General features: G+C 32.3%; 1 protein-coding gene across 1 annotated transcript in view; it reads left to right on the plus strand.

Moving 5' to 3' along the window:
- The window catches only part of PCDH10 (protocadherin 10), a 43,584-nt gene that overhangs the window by 9,669 nt on the left and 6,055 nt on the right, over positions 1–27,860 (plus strand). Inside the window, exon 4 of the mRNA XM_018061533.1 lies at positions 4,526–4,831. Within this exon, the coding sequence (XP_017917022.1) occupies positions 4,526–4,831 (306 nt within the window). The remainder of the gene's footprint in view (positions 1–4,525; positions 4,832–27,860) is intronic.

The raw sequence follows: 27,860 nt of genomic DNA on the forward strand, positions 1-27,860 counted from the left end.
TTGTCAGTGTCTTCATACTAGTAGAAAAACATATATCATGAAATAAATTAAGCCATTGTACTACTACTGCAATATCAATAAGAATTTTCGGCCTATCATAAAGTTAAAAGTTTCCCTTTCTCAACTCCAATAAGAATTTAGATATTGGCAGTTAGCTTCTGGCTTTATAAATAAGGTGAATTTATACCATAGTCTGAATAAGCAAAAGCTTTTTGCTCAGGTTTCTGGTGAAAATATGAGCTATAACTAGGTAATGCAGAGACATTTACAATTGAAAAAGATATAAGACAAATATTAACATAAAATGAAGAAAAATATAAACATATTGAAATATGTTAGATAGTGAGAAAATTTTGATGTGCATGTTTTGATTTTTACATAGATGAATTATGTTGTAAAATCTCTGTTCCCGAACCAAACCAAAAACTACAGAAATTTTGGTGATTATTTTTAATATCTCTAATTTCTCCAGTGTTAAATAATTAAAAGAAGATTTACAATTTCATCAAAAATATGTGTGTTGATTTTTTAAACTAATTTATCATATTTGGGGAAAAATACATTTTTTGAAGGCTTGTTACATGAGAAAGGTCCATGTAATTTTATTGTATTGAATTCATCAGGAAACAGAACAAATTGACTATAATTACATTTTTTAAATCACAGTTTGTTCTCAGTGGTAATATCAAGGGATCAAGTTACTTGCTAGTATAAAAAGATGTATTTTAAAATTTGTCTAAATATATCTCTATATAACAGGCAGTCTATCACTTCAGCTGTCGTGCCATGTAGAACAGACCATTTCCAAGAAGTGGAAAAAAATAAATTGCAAATAAAATCTGTATGTTGAAATGTTTCATTAGGAATAACCAAAATTTCATAACTCAGGTGTGGCCTGTAGTTTTCTGCTATACAAGTCTCACAGGTTCTAAAATAAGGGCATTTGAATGAGAAAAATAAATGGTGTTGAAGTTATTTTCTCTTGGGCCTTCAACCTGAGATGTTAAAAATTTCCAAAAGCAGTGTGAAAGATAACGCATTTTTAAATGTCCCATGTACTGAAATACTTGGCATTCCGGTCCTTTGTACAGTCATTGACCACCGCAAAACTTAAACATGCCTCTGCTTGTCTGGTCATTAAAATAGTATACTTAATGGGGTCTGCTGCTGCTGCTGCTTCTGCTAAGTCGCTTCAGTCGTGTCCGACTCTGTGCGACCCCTAGATGGGGGCCCACTGTCTCTGGGATTCTCCAGGCAAGACACTGGAGTGGGTTGCCATTTCCTTCTCCAATGCATGAACTAGTGATATATGAAAAAAGATAAAGTCATTTTCATCTTTCAGTGGCTCCCTAAGGTGAGGCCAGGTAATGGGCACAATTTATTTGGTTCTCAAACTATACATTTGAGACGAAAAAAAATTTTTTTTTCATTGAATATTTCTAAAACTTATTTAAAATTTACTGATATACATTTTATGTGATTAAAAAAATTGTTTCTACATCTGATATTTTCCTCATGAGAAATTAGTACACTTGTTTTGTTGGTAAAACATGTGAGACATATTCATGCACAAGGTGTGCCATCTTCCGTCTCCTTGCAGTTACATAAAGCTGTGTTATCACTATGGGGATCCCACTTTAAATGGAGTAGCTCATAAATTTATGAGGAACATTATGAACAAGTGTTGTTCCCCTTTCAGGCAGGTAACACTATTTATCCAAGAGAAAACTTTATCATATTTCTCACTGTTCTTGTTATGCACATGATAATTTTTTTGTACAGGTTTCAAGTCAGAGAACTTTATTTCATCATCTAAGGGAATTTTAACTAGCGTCTAATAAGGCAAAGAGGCAGAAAACCATACACTTCAAGAGAAGAAATTTAGCACAATTGAATATCAACTAGCCATGAAAACAAGTTCTAATAAAAGTACCTTCTAACATCTCATAAAAGTACCTTCAAATATCTTAAAGATAATGCAGAGACTAGATCATTAAAACTTTTCTGTGTGATTATCTTATTCAGAATTATAAGAATCCTTGGGTACAGTGCTCAAAAAGATGTGAAATACTATTAATGGTCTCATGAGGTGTATTTGAAAGGGTTTTATCAGTTATGTGATGAAAAATTGTATTAATTCCAAATTTTGCATTAGTATGCATCTTTATCAGGATCTGGTAATATAATTCTATCTTAATATTTGAATTTTTCCATCAACTTCAAATTTAATATGATATAAATTTATTTTTAAAATAATTGCCCATAATTGACTTTTAATGGTACCTCTATCTATCAAAAAGACCTTTTATTCCTTATCAGACTATAAATAGGGAGTGTTTAGAGTACAGTGAATCAAAATACAGATCTCTCTGGTTCTATAGCTTCTAGTTACCTGCTGTGTCAGTGTGCATCAGGGATATTCTTCTTCCCTTCCTCTTTTTTTTTTTTTTTTTTGCTAATACCTATCTCCTTATAGGAATAAGATAACTTAACTTCCCTGGTGTCTAGAAAATAGTTGACCTGTTTTACTTGCTGATCGTAGTCTGATTCCTTATCCCAGCTTCAACTCACGTTTATGTTCCTCAATAATGCACTGATCAGTAATTTAGTTATGGGTTTATGCATGACAATTATCAATATATTATTATATTCGAAGTCAGATTTAGCATTATACATGCTGCCGCTGCTGCTGTTTAGTCGCTAAATCATGTCAGACTCAGTGTGACCTCGTGCACTGTAGCCTGCCAGGCTCCTCTGCCCATAGGATTTCCCAGGCAAGAAAGCTGGAATGAGTTGCCACTTGCTTCTCCAGCAGATCTCAGTGCAAGGATCAAACTCCCCTCTCTTGCATCTCCTGCTTGGCAGGCAGATTCTTTACCAATAAGCCACCTGGAAAGCCCCAGCATTATACACAGTTTAATTTAAAATTTAAAAAGTCATTATAATGTGAGATTAATATATGATAAGAAGTTTGGTGTTATATCTTTAAACAATTTACATAATTAATTGTTTTAAACTCCAGAATACTTGAGGATAATCTGGGGGCTTAGTAATTATGAAAAAATTATTTCTTTGTATTACATAAAGAGCTGTTAACATATGCATATAAAAAAGTAAATTATTGTGTGTCAGGATTTTACAAACTAAAACTTGCTCAAGAGCTCAAATCACTCATAATATTTGTAGAAGAAACAATCAAGTGTTTTCATTACACTCTCTTGATTAAAAAAATAATCCATGGTTTTTTCACACCAGGCATTTCATGCATTTGAGAGTTTCTGACGTACAGAATAATCACTCTTTGGTTATTTCTAATTGATCCTATTTTTAAACATATTTAATAAATGCATTGCTCTGTCTAGAAACACATTAAAATGTGATTTTTGTTTGTGTGCTTACTTTTTTACATAATGCTAGTTATCAAATTGAATAACAGCTAGTATTCTGTAGTGCCCCAAAATGATATTTTGCTTAAGAGACTGAGTGAGCTTTCTTGGGTCATAAATATCATGTTTAGTATTCTTGTCAGTCTACAGGAGACAATGAAACTTGAAGATGTCATTTGAAATCTTGGTATTCTAGGATCAGTAAGCAAACATTTCTGTGTTGTCTGGGACAAGTGTTTTCCAATATAGAACAAGTAATAAGGTATTCGTCAATAGCGTCTGCAGCTGACTCACCTTGCACTTGGTTACCTTGGTTTCACTAATTACAGTCATTTGTTCTGGGCTTGTCTAAGTGGTAAATGATAAGCAGTTTGTAGTAATATGGACTACAAGAGTGTCACTGAAAAATAACTTGTAGGAAGTCATTTTCTAAGAATCTAAAAAAGCATGCTCTTGGCCACTCTTATTTTATTCTTATCATTTATTGCTGTATTGATATGTATGCCCTGTTTCTGTTGAATTTCACTTTTTATTTCATGTCTAGATCTTATTATCTAAATATCATCACTCGCGCTTCCCATATTTCTTCCATTTTTGTCTCTAAGGAAAAAAATATGACTTATCATCATTAGAAATTACAGGTAATGAAGGCTTTCCACTTGGGTTTTATTTTTTCTGTTACGAATTTCAGATTTTCTTTTTTTTAATATTCATTCTCACTATTTTCTAATTATTTAAATAATTTCGAGTCAATATTTTCCCTCAACATCCTGACCAGTTCAGAAACATCTATCTCAAAACCCTGTTTGCCAAGAGTCCTACCCTCTACAAAATAATATAAAGCGATTTGGGGCTCCTGTCAGGTTAACACAAGAAAAATCTGTTAAGATACCTTTACCCATTACTCTTTACATTGCCTGTAATTTTTCACTTCTAAGCAGGGAAGATTCCCTGGAGGAGGGTATGGCAGCCCACTCCAGTATTCTTGCCTGGAGAATCTCACGGACAGAGGAGCCTGGTGGGCTACAATTCATAGGGTCACAAGGAGTCGGACATGATTGCGCGGCTGAGCACAGACACAAGCAGCTGGTCGCGTTGATAAAGTCTCCATTCGTAGCTTCTCTGTTTTCTGCTCACAGGTATGGATCTCTTCTCCAACTGCACCGAGGAATGTAAAGCACTTGGCCACTCAGATCGGTGCTGGATGCCCTCCTTTGTCCCTTCTGATGGACGCCAGGCTGCTGATTATCGTAGCAATCTGCATGTTCCTGGCATGGACTCTGTTCCAGACACTGAAGTGTTTGAAACTCCAGAAGCCCAGCCCGGGGCGGAGAGGTCCTTCTCCACCTTCGGCAAAGAGAAGGCCCTTCACAGCACCCTGGAGAGGAAAGAGCTGGATGGACTGCTGTCTAATACACGAGCGCCTTACAAACCACCATATTTGAGTAAGTATTACATAAAAGGCTGTATCAAAGTCTTCCCTTTCAGGAAATAAAGTTCAACATGCCCTTCTTCTTAGTAAAAATAGAATTCAGGTTGTTTTCAAAAACAAAGATAAAAGTGACTCCAGGATGCAGGCAGCACTTTACAATACAAAAACGAATATACTTAACCGGAAGACAGGTTCCTGGGTTAGTATATTAAATCAAACATAACTTCTGATGTTGTTGAAAACATTTTTCAAATGATCTTCATATTTCCTTTGAGTATTGCTCACCTGTTTACTTGATTTCCATGTGTTTTGAAGGGCTTATGTAAGGTGGAAAAACATCTCGACACAATTCACAGAGAAATTTTGTTTTCTTATTGATACCAGCATTATTGCTTAGTCATCCTTTTCCCATAAAGACATTAAACATGTTAGGCTAAGTTCAGAATACACTGCAGCCATCAGTTTGATAATTTTGCATAGTTTAGTAATATGTTGGCATGGATTCAAGTCACTTATCACAATCAGAGGAACTACATGATGAAAGCATAGCAATACAGCAATATTATTCATTTATTTACAACAATAGGTTCTTCTAATATTGAGACTTTGATAATTGTACTCAGCTCTTTCGATTTGGGGACCCTAGTCTCTAAGTGGATTATTTTATACAATCAGCTGAAAAACAAATGCTTTAGGATTATTTATTATATTTTATTTGAGGGTCTTGGTAAGGAAATTATTCCATTTATTCTCTGCTGTAAAGGAATCTTTACTTTTTAGTTAATGGTTAAATACCACTGATGATTCAATATTTTGATCAAACCACATCAACTAATATTTGATAAGAATGGAAATTATAAAAACTTAATCAAAAAATGATTTTTATCTTGTACAGCAAATCCAATGTACATGTCATTTTCATACTTTCATCTTCCAGTGCAAAAAATAAAAATAATGTTACTGTAAATTAGAAACAAAAGTGAGCCACTGCAGATATATCATTTCTTTTATGACTTATGAAGTGGGATGAAAAAATACTTATATGAAAGAAAAAAAACAGAAGAATTTAGCCCTTTTATGTAAATATGAAAGTCATGGATTAAATACAAGGAGGATAAGGATATGACTACAACTCTAGATATTGATAATGAGTTATTATCTTATGATTAAAAATGTGAATTTGCCATTGAATACATGCATTCTGATAGCAACAATGATCAAATTGTGTATTTAGAAGGATTGCATTCAGTTTTTCAAATTACTTAGGAATTATTAGCATTTCAGAATCAAATAATTATGCCTCTCTATGAATTATTGATATTTGTTTTGCTTCATTTTATAAAGTTATGAAATATGAGAGCACAAATATTTAAAGAAGGTATTTTGTTGAACTATCTAACAAAATATCTTATAGATGTAATTTGGATGCTAAAGTCCTAATGTTTAACTTACACATCCGCATACACTATGATTTAAAGGAGCTTAAAATCAAATATTAATAAATAAGGACTATGATTCACTCTGCCCCTCAAACTAAATTTTGGATTTAAAATTTTACTTACCAAAGTTTTCCAAATTTAAAACCACATATTCTCACTAGTGTTTATCTTAAAGTAAGAATATACACTACAGAAATATATTACCAGTAATGTCAAGGCAAAAATTCAAAGTGTATATGATTCAGAGTAATTCAAATGTGTGTTTCTAAATAAATATACAATATTTTCTGTTAGCATATATTACCTGGTAATTCTACATTAAATATAGTGAGAAATCACTTCACCCTCTTTAACTGTTAGTGAATACCAACCTTGATGAAGCTTCATTTACATTATAGAACTGAAATTTTGAACATCTATAAAAGTCTTTCTCTACTGACTAGTTCTTTTTATTTTTAAAAATCATGGTAACATTTTTTGTTGATAAAAATTTTAATGCTGCATATATTATAATGCCAATGTCTCTACTTTAGGAGTCTAGTATTTTCACTTAGATCCTTGATTTCAGGGATTATGAAATGTGTTATCAGTTATATGTACTGCTAGAAATCAAAGAATGCATGTATTATTTTACAAAGAAATTTAAGATTTTTTTGCATATTTTCCAGATGTGTTTTATAATCAATTAATTTTGAGTAGCAATTTATGTCTTCTGTTTTAGTCAGCTCAGCTCACATTGCTCAAAATTTAGGATTTGAGGTAAAGTGTGACTAGGATGAAAACGCAGCAGAAAATTAGCTATTTTGCTGTTTTTATTTATACTCTCCTCAGTTCTTCATATAACTTTAGTCATATCTGAACTTTTTTTAACTTCCAGTGTTTACTGTCATCTTAGACACACAGTTATCTTTAAAATTACCTTGTGCCTCTGACTTAATAAGCGTAGTCAATTTTATGCTTAATCTATCTATACAAACTATATCAGAACCATCCATTCCTGAGTATTTTGTCCCCAAATTCACATAGTGGTAGCTGTTAATATGTCTATCATTTATCATCAGAAATGAAAATATTCTCATCTTCTAAATTGAAAAGCACGTCCCTTATGTTACTAAAGAAACTAAAAATTAGCACTAAATACCTTTTTTTAAATCAGAGTGTTTAAATAATTCTTGAGAAAGCAGTCTTACTTTTGCTAAACATACATTTAGTTTTTAAATGAACATAATGTACATTTTTATGTTAAAAAATGTAGCTGTATATTTAGTTACTTTTGTGAAGCCCTAAAAAACACCCTTATGAGGCTAGTACTATCACTTAGAAATGATCCCAGGTGATACGCTTAATAATACAAATGAGGTCATCATCTGCACCCAAGAACTTTCCATTTCTACACCTCTGATTGCGAGAGTTAAAATTAAAAATTGGAGGAAAACAACTTTTACACCAAAGTGTGTATATACATGTTTTAAAAATATACTTTGTGTTTCTAAATAACTACCTTTATTCAATTTTATTTCTTCCTTTTTCAATGTATAAGAAAAGATCCATGAAGAGTATATACAATGCACTTAATGAAATAGAACTTACTTTTTTTAACCAGGAGTAATTTTGAACTTATCTGTTAATACTTAACATCATTAGTCATGAGCACTTTACGACCATGCCGTCTCTTATTTGTGTTATGTTGTAGATTTCTAATACTCTAGTAAGGATCAAAGGAATACACTGAAAGATTGAGAAAATAAATTTAAACATGGTCATACAGTGTTTAGATTTTATTTTAAAATGTTAGTAAATTTTAGCTTAGCTTTACCTTTAATTTTTACGAGAATAATAACAAATAAAATATAACCATCTTTTAATAAAAGTTAATAATTGTTTCAACACTTGCTAAAATGCAATAAAAATATTCTCTGGAGTTTAAAATTCCTTATATTCTTTCATATGGAATTCAGTAATTTCTTTAAAACTATAAACATGTTATTTAAAAGTAACGTGTTCCAAGTGACATGATAAGTTAAACATAAAGCAATCTAGCTAGTCCAAGCAAATAAGGAACATAAAAATAATTTAAGTTCAAGAATATAACTAGTAAAAGTTATATCATTAATGTAGTTTAGAAAATCCCAATATTTAAAATAGTATATTTAATACTGGGGACTTCCCTGGTGGCTCAGACTGTTGAGTCTGCCTGCAGCGCATGAGACCCAGGTTCGATCCCTGGGTTGGGAAAATCCCCTGGAGAAAGAAATGGCAACCCACTTCAGTATTCTTGACTGGAGAATACCCATGGACAGAGGAGCCTCAGTTCAGTTCAGTTCAGTCGCTTAGTCCTGTCGGACCCTGCAACCCCATGGACTGCAACACTCCAGGCTTCCCTGTCCATCACTAACTCCTGGGGTTTACTCAAACTCATGTTCATTGAGTCTTTGATGCCATCCAACCATCTGATCCTCTGTCGTACGCTTCTCCTCCCACTTTCAATCTTTCCCAGCATCAGGGTCTTTTCAAATGAGTCATAGGAGCCTGGCAGGCTACAAAGAGAAGTCGCAAAGAGTCGGACACGACTGAATGACTTCACTTTCATTTAACATTATTTTTGTAATCTTTCTTACTCATGATTTTGGCTTCACATTTTGAACATTATCTCTTCAGATTTTTTTTGTCTGGAAGCAAGTATATCTTTCAGTTTAAATCAGCCTAAACAATACAGTACTAAAGATATAAAGATTTGTGTTTTGGAAACCTGTTGATTTCTTGTCAAAAACATAATCGTTCCCTAAGAATTGAAGACAATTATAAGATAAATGACTAATGAAGTTTCATCTAAAATGTATTCGTGAAATATTTCTTTTATTTGTTTAAGGAATCATACAAAATAAATTATATTGAATAGAGTGAAAAAGCCTACATTGATATGATTTTTTAAAAATCCTAAATCCATGAAATTTTCTACAGTCCTAGGACTGTAGGAAACCATCTATTGAAAAGTGTTGCAATTGATTGTGTTTTCGTATCAAATAACATTTATAGTGGTCCAGGTGTGTCAAAAAATTACTCTAGCTGTCTCCTGACCTAACTTTGTTTTTGCCTACTTTGGAGCCCTTTTGAAATTTCAACCCAAATCATATATAACATTAGTGTTAAGAAAAGATTTCAGAATTTGGAAACATTGCATTTAAAATACTGCTGCCACTTTAACTTAGACTTTTCATTGGTGACCATCATTTTAGGAAAAATTCTTTTTTATATCTGTATTATTTCTACCTAGAACTTCTTAAAATTGTAGAGTATATTTTGTTGAGTCCCACCTTTTCCAATCCTTTCATTAAAGTCAAGATTGTGTAGGAGCATATATAGAATTCAAAATAAAATGACTTTCCTTAGCAGTACAGATTACCCTTATATCCATGTATGGTGTTTTCTTTGGGATTTGTATATTCCTCTAATGTCATAAACATAGCATCACTTTACCAAATATTAAATTCCACAAAGGGTATTTTTAAATGTGGTCTTTTTAACATTTTTGTTTTTTAGGTCCATACATTACTAAATGAATGGACATCTTTTTCAATATTTTTTTCCTTTTTTAAAAATGGATGTGTTTTTCTGTTCACTTTTTCTTCAAGTTGTACTGCTTTTTAAAAAAAATATCCTATTTCTGAGATTTTTGTTCTCTCACTAATCTTCATAAAAATACATCTAGATTTGTGAGCCTAACTAACTTATTACTTTTTTTAGTTTATCTCTTTGTGACAAACCTCTGGTCTTTGAATCACACCGGTCTTTCTATTTTTCCATTAAATTCTTTTATTTTGTAATTATAAATTAATCTCTCATAGTCAAAAAAGTTTACTCACCTCAACTCTGTGAGCAGGAAACGTATGACAACTCAGGATCAGAAGAAACCTGACCCTAGTTCGTATTCTCTATATATCTACTGTTAGAATTCAATGTTCACTGAATTTTACAATATTACACTGTTTTGAAAAGTGGTAATCTATTCACAATTCATATCATTATTCCAGTTAACTGATGCAGCAGCTGACTGGAACCTTCCTATACTCTAGATAAGTGAGATGTTATTAGATTATGTTGTTTCTTCTCCTTTAGTTGTTGAGTAATGATCTTCTGTAACTAATATGATTTAAAGTGAAAGATGCAAAAATCTTCTGAGGTGCAGATATGAAACAGAGCAGTTCATCTTAAATCTATACATCTGGCAATTTCTGTGGACAGTTTGCATTTTACTCATTTAGACAGCAGTGCTTCTCTTACAATATGTCATTTAAAAATTTGTGCCTTTGGGTGAAACTAGTTAGTAGCCGATACTTTCTTGGCATATTTAGACTCATTATGCAACTATACATATTATAAGTGCAAAGTAATTATGTGATGGGAAATGAATTAATGGATGAATAAGTGTTATTAAAGTAACCAAATTTTCTTTAATGCTGTCATCGTATTTTAATTTACACACACGTCTACACACAGTTTTGATATCTCTTGGAGAAGGAAATGGCAACCCATTCCAGTAATCTTGCCTGGGAAATCCCATAGACAGAGGAGCCTGGCAGGCTACAGTCCATGAGGACACAACAGAGTCAGACACGACTGAGCAACTAAACAACAGCTACACACAGTTTTGATATCTCTAGGCAAATTATCTGGTAGCTCGGCGGTAAAGAATCTGCCTGCCAATGCACAAGATGGGGGTTAGATCCCTGGGTTGGGAAGATCCCCTGGAGAAGGAAATGGTAACCCACTCCAGTATTCTTGCCTGGGAAATCCCATGGACAGAGAAGCTTGGTGGGTCACAGTTCATGGGGTCACAAAAGATTTGGATACAATTTAGCGACTGAACAACAACAGGCAAATCTCTTTATTCAATTAATAAAACATGTTTTAAATTGCTTATATTTCTCTCTAAATAGTGTCTGTAAGCTTTTATGAGGGAAGACAGAGTTTGAACTCATTCAAAATACTGAAATGCACCTAACAAAAGTGTTTTGTGAAATATGATGTATTTTTAATACCTTAAGATTTCAAATTTCTTTTGATTTATTTGAAGACTTGAATTCATATCCTAAGGAAGAAATATGTTTGTTTTTATTTCTTAACTCTCTTAGAATTTTAATTGCTCTCCTTTCTGTCTGTAAAACAATACTTTACGTTTTACTTACTAGCAACTTTCGTACATAAGCTCTCATCTTTCACATTTTTTAAAGCTAGTATATGTTCCTTTCTTTGCTCTGTTACAGTTACTTATTCTTCTTACTTAGTTCCCAGGTAGGAGGTGTTTATTTGTGTGTTATTAATTGCATTTTTTAATTCATTGATACATGGTTAAATAAAATATTGAAGGTCATACAGAAGAGACAATTAATAAAACTAATTTATATATTTATTCAAAGTTTTACACTGATTAGTGATTCTTTATCTACATAAAACCATTCTTTTTGTGCACACTTTGCATTTTATTGAATTAACATTTAGCGTATTAATATTATTTATATACCTCATTTTATATTACAGATCATTTTCATTCTTTTTCTTATTTTGTACATTGGAAGTAAATCCACATAAGCATTTGTCCATTACGTGAGCCTAACAAAGGAAGATTATCAGTTAAAATATAAATAGAATTATCAATCAAAAGGAATATCTACTTGGGAATTTTTCCTGCCTCATCATTCTGAAGATCATGGGTCAAAACTTAAATGCATTAATTTATAAAGATATTGTATATAAGTCTGGAATTTACAACTTCAATTGCTTATAAATATCATTAAACATTGTTCAATACTCAATGTGCCAGACTTTTTTTGAGTGAGTCTGCGTCTTCTGAAATCCTTTTAATAGGAATTAGATAGCATCATTTAGACAATGTAGTTTAGAAACTGTTTTGGACCATAAGGTTCATTGTTCAAGATTAGATAATACTACTGAGTCAAGACTAAACTCAGCATAATGTGGATCCACTTAATGCTTCCCAAATAACATTAATAATAATAATCTTGGAAGTTTTATATTAAAGTCCAATAAGATTCCCTAATTACTGCATTAATGATTTCTAATAACCTACATCAGTTTAGGTGGGGACGGTATAGAAGATTTGAAAGATTCAACCCAAAAATGTAATCACATACAAAATGACATGAATAAAAACAGGTCATAAGGTATAAAATTTACAGGAAAAAAATCAGGTCTTTATTTCTTATTCTTTGATACAATACATAACTTTATGTGTATACATTATATCTAGGCACTTAACTTCTAGGCACTTCTTTCTCCTAGAGACAGATTATTTTTAACTGTAGGGATTAAAAGATTATATGTGAACTTTATTTCAATAAAAGTTTCATAACCTTTACTTTAAAGTGCTATCTAAATCATTAAGCATAGCTTTTAAGTCATTGAGTTCCACAAGTGATTATAAATATATCTTCTGTGTCCTATTTTCATGATTCTGTTGTATGGATACAGTTATGCATATATGTATCCCATAGAGAAGCATTATATTTTTAATTTTAGTTTAATTTTTAATTGTATCTATCAGTTTCCAGAGAAAGAATAAACAAGGATTATGCTTAAGATAAGAGTAAATTTATTTAACTAACTGCTACTTCATTATCAGAAGCCGTTTAACATGATAGCGTAGTGCTTTTTGAGGAACAGATGAGTGATACAATCAAGTTTGGTTGTTCCTTTATTTTTTTGCTACTTTGAAGACCAGTTCATATTATATCATGTAGCGAAATTAACCATGACTCTGTAGAGAAAATTGATGTCTATATTATAAGGAAGACATTATTTTTACTGCTTGTAAAAATGGTGTAATCAGTAGGGCTTTTTTTCTTTTTTAATGTTGATGCCGACTAGAATCCCACACAAGATTCTAATATCACTTGTGCTGGATGTTTAACTGCATGTTTTACACAAAGTAGAAAATTGACATTAGTTTGTCATCAAATATTCCAAGATTCATGTATATGCCAGTAACTATGTTTCAGCTGAAATTTGGATAATTACTGTATTATTCCATAAAAAGAATATTTGTAAATGTTTTTGTCAGAAATTTCCAAAATAAGTGTTTTGAAAGATAAGAAAAACTTAAGCCTAGAAGTAATACATAAAATAAACTCAATATCAAATGTATATTTCCTGGGTTATATTGTTAATCATCCTGGGAAAAGAAACTTCTCTCATACCTAACAAAACACTGTTGGGCTTTGTCTCAAAGGGCAACATATGGTAGGAAGTTTTTGAGTCAAAAATGGCAACAGTAGATAAAGTATACATAGCAAGATGTCTTGATGATGTACACTTGATGGTGTATTTAAGATAAAATACTTCTCATGTAGGTTTAATTGAAATGGTGGTAGGTCCTCAGATAAGAAAGTTAATGTTATAGTTTGACAGTTGCTATCCGTTTATTTTTAGAAATATGTAGAAAACCTGAAGATTGACCTATAGAATTATTGTACTTTACATCTTTAATAAAGCTGATGCCAGAACTAGTCCCCTTGCTAGTGACTAGTAATGTGGCTTTAAGTTTTAGTTACCATAGAACTGTTCATCAGACAATTGCACCGGAGATCATGAACCTAGATCTGTCCTGGGGGGATATATATTGGTTCTTGACTTAGTTCAGTCATTTTGATAAGAACAATGGTAACAGAGAACAATATTATGTAGAACCCATACACTCTACCAAGTTATGTTTTTAAACGTTTGAATTGATGGATAATTTCAAGCTTATTCAAAAAAGAGAATAGTTTACTAAACTCTCCACATTCTCCAGCTTAAACAATTACCAATTCTCAGCCAAATTTGTTTCATCCAAAAGTTAATATACTTCTCTTCATTCAGATTTTGTAAAACAAATCCAGAAACCCTACTGTTTAATCCATAACTATTTCAGCAGATTTATTAAAGTTTAGCATAACCACAAGAATACTCTCTCTCCTTAAAAATTTTCTTGCTGTTGTTCATTGTCTGGTCATTGTTCAAACTTCTGTAATTTTTTCATAACTCTTATTTGCATTTATAATTAATTTTATTCATGATTAAAGTCAAGTTTGTTGATGGAAACCCATCTTTATTTTTAACTTTGATTAATATATGATATGTATATTGGACAGACACGGCATGCACATCATACCCATATAGAAAAGTACAAAAATCACAAATGGATAACTCAAGAAGTTTTCAGAAAGGGAGCACACCTGTGTCACCTGGAAGCACATTAACTGAGTACTGACTCTAGTAGCCAGAACATCACTAGCATCTTAAAAAGTCCACCATTCTGTCCCCTTTCAGTCACTACCACTCACGGGGTTACCTAGCCAAAGATTAGTTTTTGTCCCGGGCTGTAGCCAAAGATTGATTTTTCTAGTTATAAAATTTTATATAGTTTAAATAAATAGTGCAGTATACTTAAGTTAACTAGAATATAATAGCTGGTTTTTCTCTCTGATAACATGGGGAAAGCAAATATAGCTAAAATATATCAGTGTATAAGCTAAATAGACAATTTACTTAGGGTATATTCTCCTTGGATATTTCTCTTACTATCTTCGGAGTTCTTACCACATCTAATATTTTTAAAGTCCTTGATATATCTCGTTATATCTTCTTATTGAAACATAATCTTTTGTTAACTTTGCAGTGTTTTACAGAAACAAATATTTAAATATGTTGACTTGAATACCAGATTATAATAACAAAGTAGAAAAATTGAAATGTCTCTGTTTCACATTTCTTTGAGTCTCAATTAGAAGATCGTGGCAAATTGGAGACCAAGATGCTTAAAGGCGATTCTGAATAAAGTAAAAAGATTAACATTTTGGAAAATAGCATATCTGAAGAGAGTCTAAAAGGTTTGAAGAACTACAAATTGAGAAGAAAAGAGGATCGGTAACAAAGCAAATGTTAAGTGTTTAAACAAATATGACACAGATAAGATAGCGATCAGTTAATCTGTCTTTATTGAGAGCAGAAGAGAAAAAAAAAAAAGGATCTATATTGAAACCTGAGAGATTTAAATGACATGTTATGGTAAATATCCTGACGCTGACATTGGTATTTGCTCCTGAGAGATATGGAAACACATTACCTAGAAAGCTTTACAAACTACAAACATACGCATATGCCAACTGTGATTTGGTGGAATAGCACTTTCTAGTCCTGTGATGTATTCCCGCAGAATGCTTTTCTAACACTGGGCCTAGTAGAAAGGAGTGAGGGCGTGAGGCTCAATTTTACTAGGGGAGAAAAGAAAGGCAGTTGAGAAAGCCTTGTGCTTTTATATATTTCCTTCCTTTCCTGTTTCTACGTGGATGACTTCTTTTCTACTTTGGAATTTTGGAAGGGAAATATTTGGTTTCTTAAATCCTTTTTTTCCCCTCTCACACCTGGAATTGCAATGAATGATTAAATGTCTAGGAACAGAAATTAAGAAATCATAGTTTCAGAAGGAAACTTTGGAAAATAATGCAGCATCTGAGTATGAAGATGTCTAGTATATTTTATGTATGTGCAATAAATACCATTGGGTTTGTCTATTAAATGTATGTATTATGACTTAAAGATTTAAGACTTCATATTATATAATAATATTTTTTAAAAAGAACCCATGGCTATAGATTTCAAATATATGAAGATATTTTAAATCTCTTACTTCATCAAATATTGATCTTTTCTTCACTGAGTTGGCTTGTTTCTCTTATAATAAGAATTTTCTACGTTAGGTTATTATATTTTCCTCTGTTGAGCAATTTTAAGGAAAACCCTTGGTGTTAGTTACTATGAAGTGGTTCACAAATAAAATGAAACAGCCAGCATTAGTGATTCAAGATCAAGTTGCCTACTCTCCTTAAGCCTAGTAGTGATATATGCTTTCTTAATTATTTTAGAAGATATAGCACACAGGCTGTATATGATCATTATATCTTGGGTTGATTATTTTGGAGAGTAAATTAAAATGTAGAACTACAATGGTAATGTAGAGACATGAATTCATTACACACTTAAAGGAAAAATAAAGGAGAATTGTGTTAGCTAAACATTAATGCTAGATTTAATAATAGTAGCAGCTACTACTGAATGCCTATTTAATATAGGCATGAGAAGATGAAATAAGGTGATAGTTATTCTCATCAGTCAAGGGTGATAAAATAAGCTCTATAAATTTCAGATTATAGTACATAATTTTAAAATTATTTTAAAATATTTCATGATTATATAAATCCACTCAGTTTTATATAGGTTAAGGGAGTTTAGCATTAGACAATGTAGCAATGACTTTTTTTGGTAAAATGGAGTGAATTTTAACTCCTTTGAACTTGAATTAAACTGAAGATTTGAGAAATATACATTTTAAAATTACATTATGAAATGATGCAAAGAGAATTATTTCTCCATTATAAAAAATATTGACTATTTAAATGTTACTGGGAAAAGTATACATTTTTAAATGCAGGTTTACTTTAGAATTGGTTTTAGGAAAATACTTGACATTGAATAATTTCATTTTCATCTTGTACTTAAAACTGAGCCCGAAATCTAGAAACTCCATCCTGGAGAACTTAAATTATTTTGAGTTTGGAGGAATTTTGTAGGAATGTTTGTAGGAATTTTTCATAGAAATTGTGATTTCTAAATGCTCATAAAAAGTGTCCTAAGGTATCTAGTTTTAGGGAATATTGCCTTCACTTTAAACAAAAACATTTACTGTAGTTTACAAAAGGGCATATTCTATTGCTTTGAAATTAATTTTAAATCTATGTCTTTTAAAAAATCTTTTAAAGTTTTTCATATTTCAACTACTTTCTAATTCTGAGGGGTAGACATCCATAGGTCCTTTTGTTTGTAATACTGTTCTTTAATGCCACGGCCATTTAAAACTGTAAAAAGATTTTTAACCAGCTGTTTTAAACAGGTCTTCCCAAACAGTGTGACCCGCATTCAGGAAAACTTACTGTTGAAGACCTACTGTATTATGGGCATGGTGGTCTTCAGTTTTGTTTGCCCTAGATCTAGATTATATGAATGTTCTGAAGACTGGCCAAATATGAAGATGATTTTGGCTCGTGAACTCATCAGAGTGATGTGGAAATAGGATCGATATCATAATTTAAAATATGTAGTAACTGAATCAACTGAAGTACTCCTGGAAGATATCCAGGGGAAATATTATGAGAACTCTGGTTGAAAAATATGTAAAGGGCCTCCGATCAGCTTTATTACTGGTGATCACAGTCTTGGGCATCCTCACTCTGTCAGGACACTATGTCTCATGCACAGATCAAAAAACTGAGTTTGGATCATCTCAGTGACACTTACTCTGGGCGGTGTTAGAAACACGCAACAGCATTTTTAATTATTGATATCCCTCCACTCCATACCTCATAATACCTCATACAAACCTTCTTTGAAATAATTTTGAAAAAATGAATGAACCAATCTCAGGCATACTACAATGCCAATGAAAAGTTTTCTTCTTTCTTTATGAAGCTGTTCACCTAGTTGAACTGTGGTGTCCTTGTTGTTGTTTAGTTGCTAAGCTGTGGCTGACTCTTTTGTGACTCCATGGACTCTAACCCACCAAACTCCTCTGTCCGTGCGATTTCCCAGGCAAGGATGCTGGAGTGGGTTACCGTTTCTTTCTCCAGGGGATCTTCCCGACCCAGGCATAGAACCTGTGTCTTCTGCATTGGCAGGTGGATTATTTACCCCTGAGCCTCCAGTAAAGCCTGTGGTGTCCTTAGTAAGTACTTTAAAAATACTATAGTCATTATTTTCAGGACAGGGTTTTCTAAGCATCACTAATTTTATTCATTTGACTATGTGATAGTTTGGAATGGTTAATTTCACAAGACATCATTCTCTGATTTTGTTCTCAAAGTATGCATGTATTTCCTTTGGACCCTTAGCTTTCTACAAAATTACAAGAGCGGATCTTTATTCTGATCCTCATGTCAAAGAAGTGAGGTGTGCTTAATAGCTCCAGTTAGAGAGCCAGTCTGCCAAGGTTCACATACTGACCCAGTCTGTTACTAGCTGTATGACCTCTATAATTTCTTTAACCTTCCTGGAACTCATTTTCCTCATCTGTGACATAGATCCTTAAAAGCTCATTGTGGAGATTAAATTATTTAACATATTAAAGCAGTGAGTGCCCGGCCCAAAGGAAGCACTCATTAAGTGTTCAAGGCAACCATATATTCAGTTAAAATTGGAACAATGACATCAGCCTGAGTATGGAGAAAATTTAAATTCTGGGTTTAAATAGAACTAATTATGCTTTCTTTTACTCCCAGAGAAAAATCAGACTCCAAATGTTCTTTTCATGATATATCACTATTTTACATCTGCAGTATATATTCTTTCACATAATACATATGCTTGAAAAGTACAGTATGACTATTTTTCTTTTTCATCTGTGAAACCAATGAAATGCGTAGAAGGGAACCAAAGGCATAATGCACAGCAAATACTAAAGTTTATTTGTTTCATAATGATGTTAGTCACAAAGCATGGTTATAACTTTTAATACTTCATATTCTGATTATTTTACTGCACTTCTGCATTTCCAGTGAGTGAAGATATTGATTATGTACAATAAACAGTAAAAATAATCTGACAAAGAATACTCTTTTTTGGAACAACGGATTTGTATTTCATACAGAAAGCAGCAGAATATATTTGATATTGTAGAAAAATAAAGAACATATTTTTCAAGTCAAAAAAATTTAAAAATGACACAAACGGATGACCGTATCCAATTTGACTTTATCTGAATTTTGACAATTTTACTAACCCTTTAGAGTAAATTTTGGCCTTGGGCAGGATATTGTTATTCCAAAGAGTTCTGATAGCTCTGGGTGAGAGACACAAATGCCCTAAAACTATCACATAAAGTAAATATAAAGAGTCTATTAGTATGGAAAATTGTGTCTTTCTATAAGATATACTAGGTATCTATGTCTGCCATAAATCAGTCTTTACACACAGAAGCTCAAAGTTTTTCCTACCTCATTTTTCTTCTTTAAAATCCTGTTATCTGGTAAACCTGATTCTCTCAGTCAGCCTTATATTTATGTTTTTATACTTTTGTCTTTCAAAGTCAGAAAGAACTAGAAAATGATGTCATAAGCCCTTTTGACTAATGCCTGAAAAAGCTGCCCAAATTTTACTTTTTGTTTATGGCTTATTCACTGGACTCTCTCCAGTATAATTCTCATGATTTTATAATTCTCTATGTTTTTTGTCTTCTGCCTTCCACTTCAGTTTTGCGTGAAAGTGAAAGTGTTAGTTGCTTGTTGGTGTCAGACTCTAAGACCCCATGTTCTGTAGCCCACCAGGCTCCTCTCTCCAGGCAAGGATACTGGAGTAGGTAGCTATTCCCTTTTCTAGGGGATCTGCCTGACTCAGGATTTGAACCTGGGTCTCTTGCATTGCAGGAAGATTCTTTATCATCTGAACCACCAGGGAGGCCCATTATTTTCCTAGAAAGCAAGAGGCCTAACAACTAAGTTGTTGTTAGGTGCCCAGTTGTATGCACCATATGTGCTTATTTCTTTTTATGTTTGGCTTCTATGAAAATAAAATTTTTTTATTTTTTTATAAAATAGTGAAATTTTCCTGCATTTATAGTGCTGCTTCCCAGCTATGAAAGAAATGACATCTTAAAATAGAGTTAGCTTTTTTTCACCTAATATATTCGTGAATGATATTAAACTATCAACTGTATTAAGCATCGTCTCTCAAAATGCAATGGTTCTCAATGATCCTATGTTCTAAGTTTACTTTGCTAGAATAAAATGGCTTTGGTTATCTTTGGGAAAGATCCCTAAGAGCAGGGGTCCCCAACCTCCAGGGTTTAATGTCTGGTGATTTGAGGTGGAGATGTAATAATAATAGAAATAAAGTGCACAATAAATGTAAAACATCCTCCTCCACCCTAGTCCATGGAAAATTTGTCTTCCACAAAACCAATTCTTGATGCCAAAAATGTTGGGGACTGCTATCTTAGAGTGTAATCAAAGAAGAATTTATAGAATTCTCTTTTGGGGCCAATATTGGAGCACTATGTGATTTTTAACTGATAGACAAAAAGTACAGACTTTCATGAAGAAAAGTATGGGATTAGAGAGCAAAAAATTATGAACTGAATATTCTAGGTTTCTAAATCTTTAAATATAATCCAGAATGAATATTGGAAGTTAAATTTGAAAGTCATGTTTTGGATAAATTTAGACATGATTTGAATGATAATACTGATTGTAATAGTAGCTAACAATTGTTAAGAACTTCATATGTCCCTGGCATTATTCTAAGAACTTTTCAGACATTAATGCATTTAAATCCTACAACAGCCAACTAAAATAGGTATGCTTACTGTCCCCATTTTATAGATTATAAAATTAAGAAAAAAGAGATGGTGGGGAGCCAGCCCATGGTGTATGTTGGCATCTGATTCTAGTGTAAACATCTCTAACCAATTCACTGTTAAATCCCTGGCTTTAGAAATTGGACACTAGAACAAAGTCAGCATGGATTTGCTGCATGAGGTTTAATTTTTCGTGTTATACTAACAGAGAGTTATTGCAGTCTCTAACTTTGTGGTAATATGAGCCCAATGGAGAATGAAAATGAAAGGATTAGAGAAATTTTGGGGAAAAAAAAGTATAGCATTCGAATTCTAAATGTAACAATAACAGGTAAAGGAAGTATTAATAGTTATCAGGGATAGTTCTCAGGGCTTCCCTAGTGGCTCAGACAGTAAAGAAGGTAAAGAATCTGCCTGCAATGTGGGAGACCTGGGTTTCTATCCCTGAGTTGGGAAGATCCCCTGGAGGAGGGCATAGCAAGCCACTCCAGTATTCTTGCCTGGAGAATCCCTATGGACAAAGGAGCCTGGTGAGCTACACAGTCCATGGGGTCACAAAGAGTCTGACATGACTGAGTGACTAAACTAAAGGGTAGGTCTCAAGTCTTGAGACTGGATGATTGGAAGAAGATTGCATCTGCAATCTCACAGTTGTGAGATGGTGTGAAAAACAAATGTGTTTTCTTTTTTAAATTAAGATACTTAGACATGAAAAGTAGACACTGTGAAAGATGATAACTGAAAATACTAGTAGGTTGAGATATAACAGAACTTATTTTTGCATAGGAAATATTTGATCTAATGTATGTATCCTTTAAGATGGCTCAGTGGTAAAGAATCTGCCTACCAATGCAGGAGACATGGGTTTGATTCCTGTGTCCAGAACATCCCCTGGAGAAGGAAATGGCAACCCACTCCAGCATTTTTACCTGGGAAATCCCATGGACAGAGGAGTTTGGTGGACTACAGTCCATAGGGTCCCAAAGAGTTGGACACAACTTCCCCAGTAAACAACAGCAGCAACAATGAGAACTTTAACCACTTTAAATGTGTTATTTTAAACGCCATGATTAAAATGGTCCCTGTGTCATCACGATTCCTGTGAGTTGCAGACCAGATGCTTCTAGGGAGTGATTTACTTTACTTGTGAATGTCTCTCTGTGGAAAAAAAAAAAAAAAAAAAAAAAAAACACCCTGAAGCAGTATTTTAATTTAAAAAATATTCACCAAAATCTTTATGTAAATAATATATAAACCTTATATATGATTAATATCAGTCTGTGATCCTTATAAGCCTAGTTTGTCTTTGTCAAAATTTGTGAGAAAAAAAAAAAATATCCGATGCTTTTCTAGAGGTTCCTGGTTTTTATTGCTGCTGATAGAACCCGAAGCTTGAGGTTGTTGGGATAGAATGACTTCTTTTAGCAGCTCATAAAACTGCTTTTTTCTGTCACAATTATGCTTAGAATTGAGTTATCAGCCACGAAACATCCAGGCAGTCATTTTGGCTGCAAAACATTTTGTCACTTTTGGAAGATTTAGGGTGATGGAATGCAAACTATTTCCAGATGTGTGAAGTATAAACTCTGGATCCTTGCTTTTTCTCTGTGAGAAGACACAAATATGCTTTCCTTTGCATTCCCTGAATCCAAGCATTTCTTCCTAATTCATCAAAATTAATGAAAACCCCTCTACTTTTCTGTTTTGACTTCTATTGTCAAATAATTAGAGAATATATTTACATCCATAAATATTTGACTGTAATATTCTCCACTTTAAGAATGTTGAGAGGCTTTCTGTTTTGGCTGCAGCAATTCACATTTTTATTAGCTTTAAGGGCTTTTCTGTTTAAACCCTGCCTGCATTTTTTCTTTCGTGCCATTCAATGATTGCTGGCTCCTTTATACACCACTTTTCCCAGGCCCTTATACTTGGGCATTCCTTTCTCCTTCTGGAATGCTCTCTCATCTACAAATCCACTCCCCATCATGTCTGCTTGGACATCTACTCATCAATCAAGATTCAACTCCTTTTACTTAAATGGGAAGTCTTCTCAGACAACGAGATATATATATGTTCTCCTTGTAACTTCTTATAGGTTTTATATGTAATTGCTGTTTTTAAAATATCCTGTAAAACTAGTTAAGCGATTGGAAGGGTAGATGTCTTAGATAAGAATCCATGTGTACCTATTTTAAGGTCTCAAAACCCAGAACTTTGTCTGGAGTGAAGTAAATACCCATAAAGGCTTATAAGACTACAACAATGAATCAATAGATGAAACATCCTGAAACCAAAAAAGCAAGTGCATTTTTTTCTCCTTAGTTATTTAAATATCTCTCCAGTTAACATAAATTAATATAATTACAGTAATCTCTGGATGGGAAAACAACTCCTCCCAACATAACCATTTCCGTTCCTAACATACACTGTCCTGGATTTCATCATCTTTCAACCTTCTATGATTTTCATGTTCTTTTATTCTGTCCTTACGTATTTATTCTTTTCTGATTGGATTAATAACCTCTTAATCCTCATAGTTCAGTATCACCAACTGCTAATGTCACTAGTCTATATCTTTTTAATTGTCTGTCACATATAATTCACAAACATATATATAAACATTAAGTAAAAATAAGGTAATCTTATACATGAACATAAAACACAATCCACTACAGAGAAACAAGTATGAGCAAGAAATTGTTGATAATTCAGGACAACTATGGCTAGAGACAATTTTTCTGGCTTTCCTGTAGGTTTTTGGGGTTTTTGTGTGAATTTTTTAATCTTTGGTATTTTTGCTTTTCATCATTTTCACATAAGTTATTCTCAAATTTTTTCTTTGTGGCATTGGGGCAACTAAAGAATATCTCAGATGCTTTTTTTTAAACAAAGATGCAAAATTTTTATGAGAACTTTAGTATCAGATATGTAGGTACATTCATACTCTAGCCATATTTTATTAATGATATAGGTATGTTACATATAAATATACATTATTAATACCATTTAACCAGAATCTCTTACTGGCCTTAACAAAGGTTAATTATTTAAAATTTGAACTTGTTCCTAGATTTATTGTGATACTTTCCATAGATGGTAAATGTACTACATGACTTTTCCTTTTATTTTTTATTTTTATTGGGTAGTTAAATATTTGCAGTAATTAGGATAAACCTTAATCAAACACAAAGTTTATAGTTATGGAATGTAATATAACTGTTTAAGGATTTAAACCTTGTCATTTAATTAGAACATAACTAAAATGATTTTTAATGTTTAACAAGCATGATAATAATCTTATTTTAGCAATTTAGCATTTTTGTGATGTTTTAAAGCTGGATTTGATTCACTGCTTATCAGTTTTCAAATCTCTAATTATCCTATTCTAGATTAATATGAAAGGCCAAGAGGGAGGTAGTTTAATGAGTTTCCAGAATAGAACTGAAATGAGAATGTATATTTAGGTTTAAATTTTAGAATAAATAATTAAAAATTATACTTCTTACGGAAAGAAGAAAGAACATTTAATCAAGTATGCTATAGCTACCTCACAGTACAAGTATCTGACTCAAAATCAGAGTTAAAATTTAATTATAATACAAAAAATTTTAAATGACAAGATTGTATTCATGTATGATCATAGATAACTTATTCTTATATTTTATTTTTATCTCCTTTTGAATTCTGCCATTTTAACTTTAAAATCATTTTCGATGGAAATATGTACAAAATTTATTATATGACACAGTGCTATGGAATAATTAGAGACTATAATATAATATTTTTCTAGGAGACACAGTATATTTTCCTAAGTGATAACTAGTATCATATATGGGATCTTGTAACTGATACTTTGAGACTAGGGTTGCCAGATTTAGCAAATAAAAATACATGATACCCAAATACTGCATGGGGTGTATTAACAATCATTCATTGTTTTTTTCTGAAATTCAAATATAACTAGACCATCTGTATTTATTTGGCAGCCCCACTCAATAAGTTATTGATGCTGATGTCTATATTCTTAGATTCCTAACCTGTTTAGTGTTTTGTTTTTGTTTTTTTCCCCTAGATACAGAAAACTAGTGGTTAGCTTTCACTTTTCAGAGTGTTAGCATGTCAATCCTCTTCTGACCATGTAATTCCTGTTATTAATTTGTTGTTTGTTTTGACATAGAAGCAACTGAATGATGTTAGGGGAATTCAAGTATATTAAATAAATAGCCATACTTTTACACACAGTTTCTAAGTCATGTGTGCTGTCTCTATTTTTTTTGATAATAACCCTGTAAAAGTCATGCTATTAGTATAATATTTTATTTACTAGCCCAAAGATTTTCCACTTATTTTCATAGCTTAGCTATCTAAAATGTTAAATTATTTAGAAGTCTTATCCCTGTTTAAGTAGGCTATTAGTGGTTAATAAATTAGATACATGGCTATATATTTCTAAAATTAAGATCTTATGCATTTATTCTTAAAGTTTTCCCGTCTTTGATTGCTGGAATTTCTTCTTGGTTTCCACATAAAAGATGAAGTTGTGCATGTCACTAACGGTTGGTTTAACATTGTGATACAGTGATGTTGGTTGTTATCTTAGTACATTGTGATAAAGTTTTCCAGAAATTGTTTCAATGACATTATGAACATGGAAACATTAGAGTTTAATTTCCTAAATATGTGCCTATGTAGCTTCAGAGATTTAAAAAATAATTCTATCTTCAGACTTAATTGTGAGATACCATTAGGCAAGAGGGTTTTGTTTGTCAAAGAGATGATGACCAAAGATATCTGGGTGGGGACATGTCCTATTACTTTTTCCTCCTCAGGGAATATTCGTTAAGCTTACAAGGCAAAATTTCTGACATTTCTAGATAAGTTTGTAATATATCCATTGAATCTATAGAATTTTATGCAAGTACATAATTATGATAAAATTTTTAAGCATATATTTTAATGTCAAAGTTTAATTCTTTAGTGTTTAAAAAAGATATTTAAAATATTGACAATTTTTGTGTCTAGATGATTACCATGTGTTTTTAAATATCTTGCTTAAATCAGTTCAAATAATGATAAAATATATTGTCTAATTAAACAAGTTAATTACTATCAAGATTTTTTCTTGTAGATTTAAAAGCACTCTTATTTAATACAATTAATTAGAGACAAAGATTTTTAAACAAAACAAAATTGAGTTACTATAATTACCCCTACCCTGTTAAAAGTATTAATGATAGTTGACCAAGTTGTAGTAACCCATAGAATAGATATTTCTTGATGAAATATCTTACTGCCATAGTAGGCTTCCCAGGTGGTTCAGTGGTAAAAAACCCACCTGTCAAACAGAAGACTCAGGTTTGTTTCCTGGGTCGGGAAGATCCCTTGGAGAAGGAAATGGCAACCAACTCCTATATTCTTGCCTGGGAAATACCGTGGACACAGCCGTCTGGCAGGCTACAGTCCATGGAGTCTCAAAGAGTAGGATGCGACTTAGCGACAGCATCTGCATCACCTTTAATAAGAATATATTTTAAAGTATACATACACATACACATCACATATACATCACATACACACAAATACAGACAAGTATGTAGAAACTTCTAGAAGCCTGTGGATCCTCTATCAAGAAGAAATTCATGGTGTTTCTGGAGATTCTCTTCCTCAAAGCTATGTGAAGGTAATGGTATTCTCTCATACTTTTGGACTGTGCTTGTAGACAAATAGAAGCCCGTATTTTCAAGGCTATTAAATCTTTTAATTAACAACAAAGCAGGCTTTAAAAATAAGTTCCAAGCAGTACTAAATTCTGAAATTTTCGCAGGTAGTAAATTCAGGACTTTGCATAGTGCATGAACTCTGCTTCATCTCAAGGGTAACTTCCAGCTTATGAATTTAATTCCATCTTTGCACAAACCATTCTTAAAAAGCAAATGAAGTCCAATTTATTTTTATTTTCTTATCTTAAATTGATATATGGTCTACATCATAACTAAAAAATAAATGTATTGGTAGTTAGATTCTTAGGTAAGATGGTGACTATTTAGGGGTGTCAGAGTTGCTAGACTTAAGTGTCAATGTTTATCTCTTATTTTAGAAATGATTCATTTTACTCACTTATTGATGTACATTTGTAATCCACAAAACTATACTTGTTGATTTCTTATCTCTTAAAATACCCTTGGGTTTATCTTTTAATTTAATAGATATTTAATAACTACAAAGTATATTGTAAGCCTTGCATGCCTATATAGATTAAACTAAAAATAAAACATTTGGTTTTTGAATTGTTTCATAAGAAATATGAATGTTCTGAAGCCTCTTTTGAGTCATTTATTTCAGTTTCCTTTATAAAAGATTAATCAGGTTTACAGGTGGAAATCACCTTCCCCAAATGAACTCTTTCTAGATATATTCTATAATCTCTTAACTCTGTCAAAGTAGAATAAAGAGGTATATTGTTTGATGAAAGGAAAAAAAATAAATTTAACATGAGGGTGGTGTGAACAATATGAAATAAATATAAGAACTCAAGATTACATTGCTCTGAGCTAGTATAGTTAGAAAGACAATCTATATTATACTAACAGAAGGCTTTTGGTCTTTATAATTCATAATAAAGCATAGTATGTAATGGTTTTAATTATATACATATCTAATTTAAAATATTTTTGTAATTTTTGAGAGGGGGAAACATAATATGAAAATATGCAACTATATTGAAAAAGAAAAGCAAATATGGGAAAGTGGGAAGATAAAAAACAAAACAGCAACTTTTAATAGTTAATGCAATTATGCTCATTTCAGAACTTCAGGGTTAAAGAGAAAAAAAATTCTTTAGAGACATTTTTGAAGAGAATCTTCAAAAATGGTTTGAGAATGAGACAGAGGAAAGTTAAAAGAACTGATTATTCAGCTTGAAAAATCTCTAATGGGGGCTTGCTTTTAAATGCTCTTTCAGTTTATCATAGGCTTTCACACAGGGAACAGAGAGCAGGTGTTTCAGACTCCTACAAGGGGTAGCAGGCTTAAACTCTTGTGTGCTAGGTCGACTTTATACATAAAGAAGTGTCCTGACCGTGAGACTCATGAAACATTTGAATGACCTCCCAAGTCGCTTACTGATCTCAGCTTCTAGAAGTTTTTCACTGTAGTGGAGAGTCTCAATCATGTGGAGTATTTGAAGGCTGTTCTTTCTTTCA

The sequence above is a fragment of the Capra hircus genome, chromosome 17 (genome assembly GCF_001704415.2).
Source record: "Capra hircus breed San Clemente chromosome 17, ASM170441v1, whole genome shotgun sequence".
NCBI lineage: Eukaryota > Metazoa > Chordata > Mammalia > Artiodactyla > Bovidae > Capra > Capra hircus.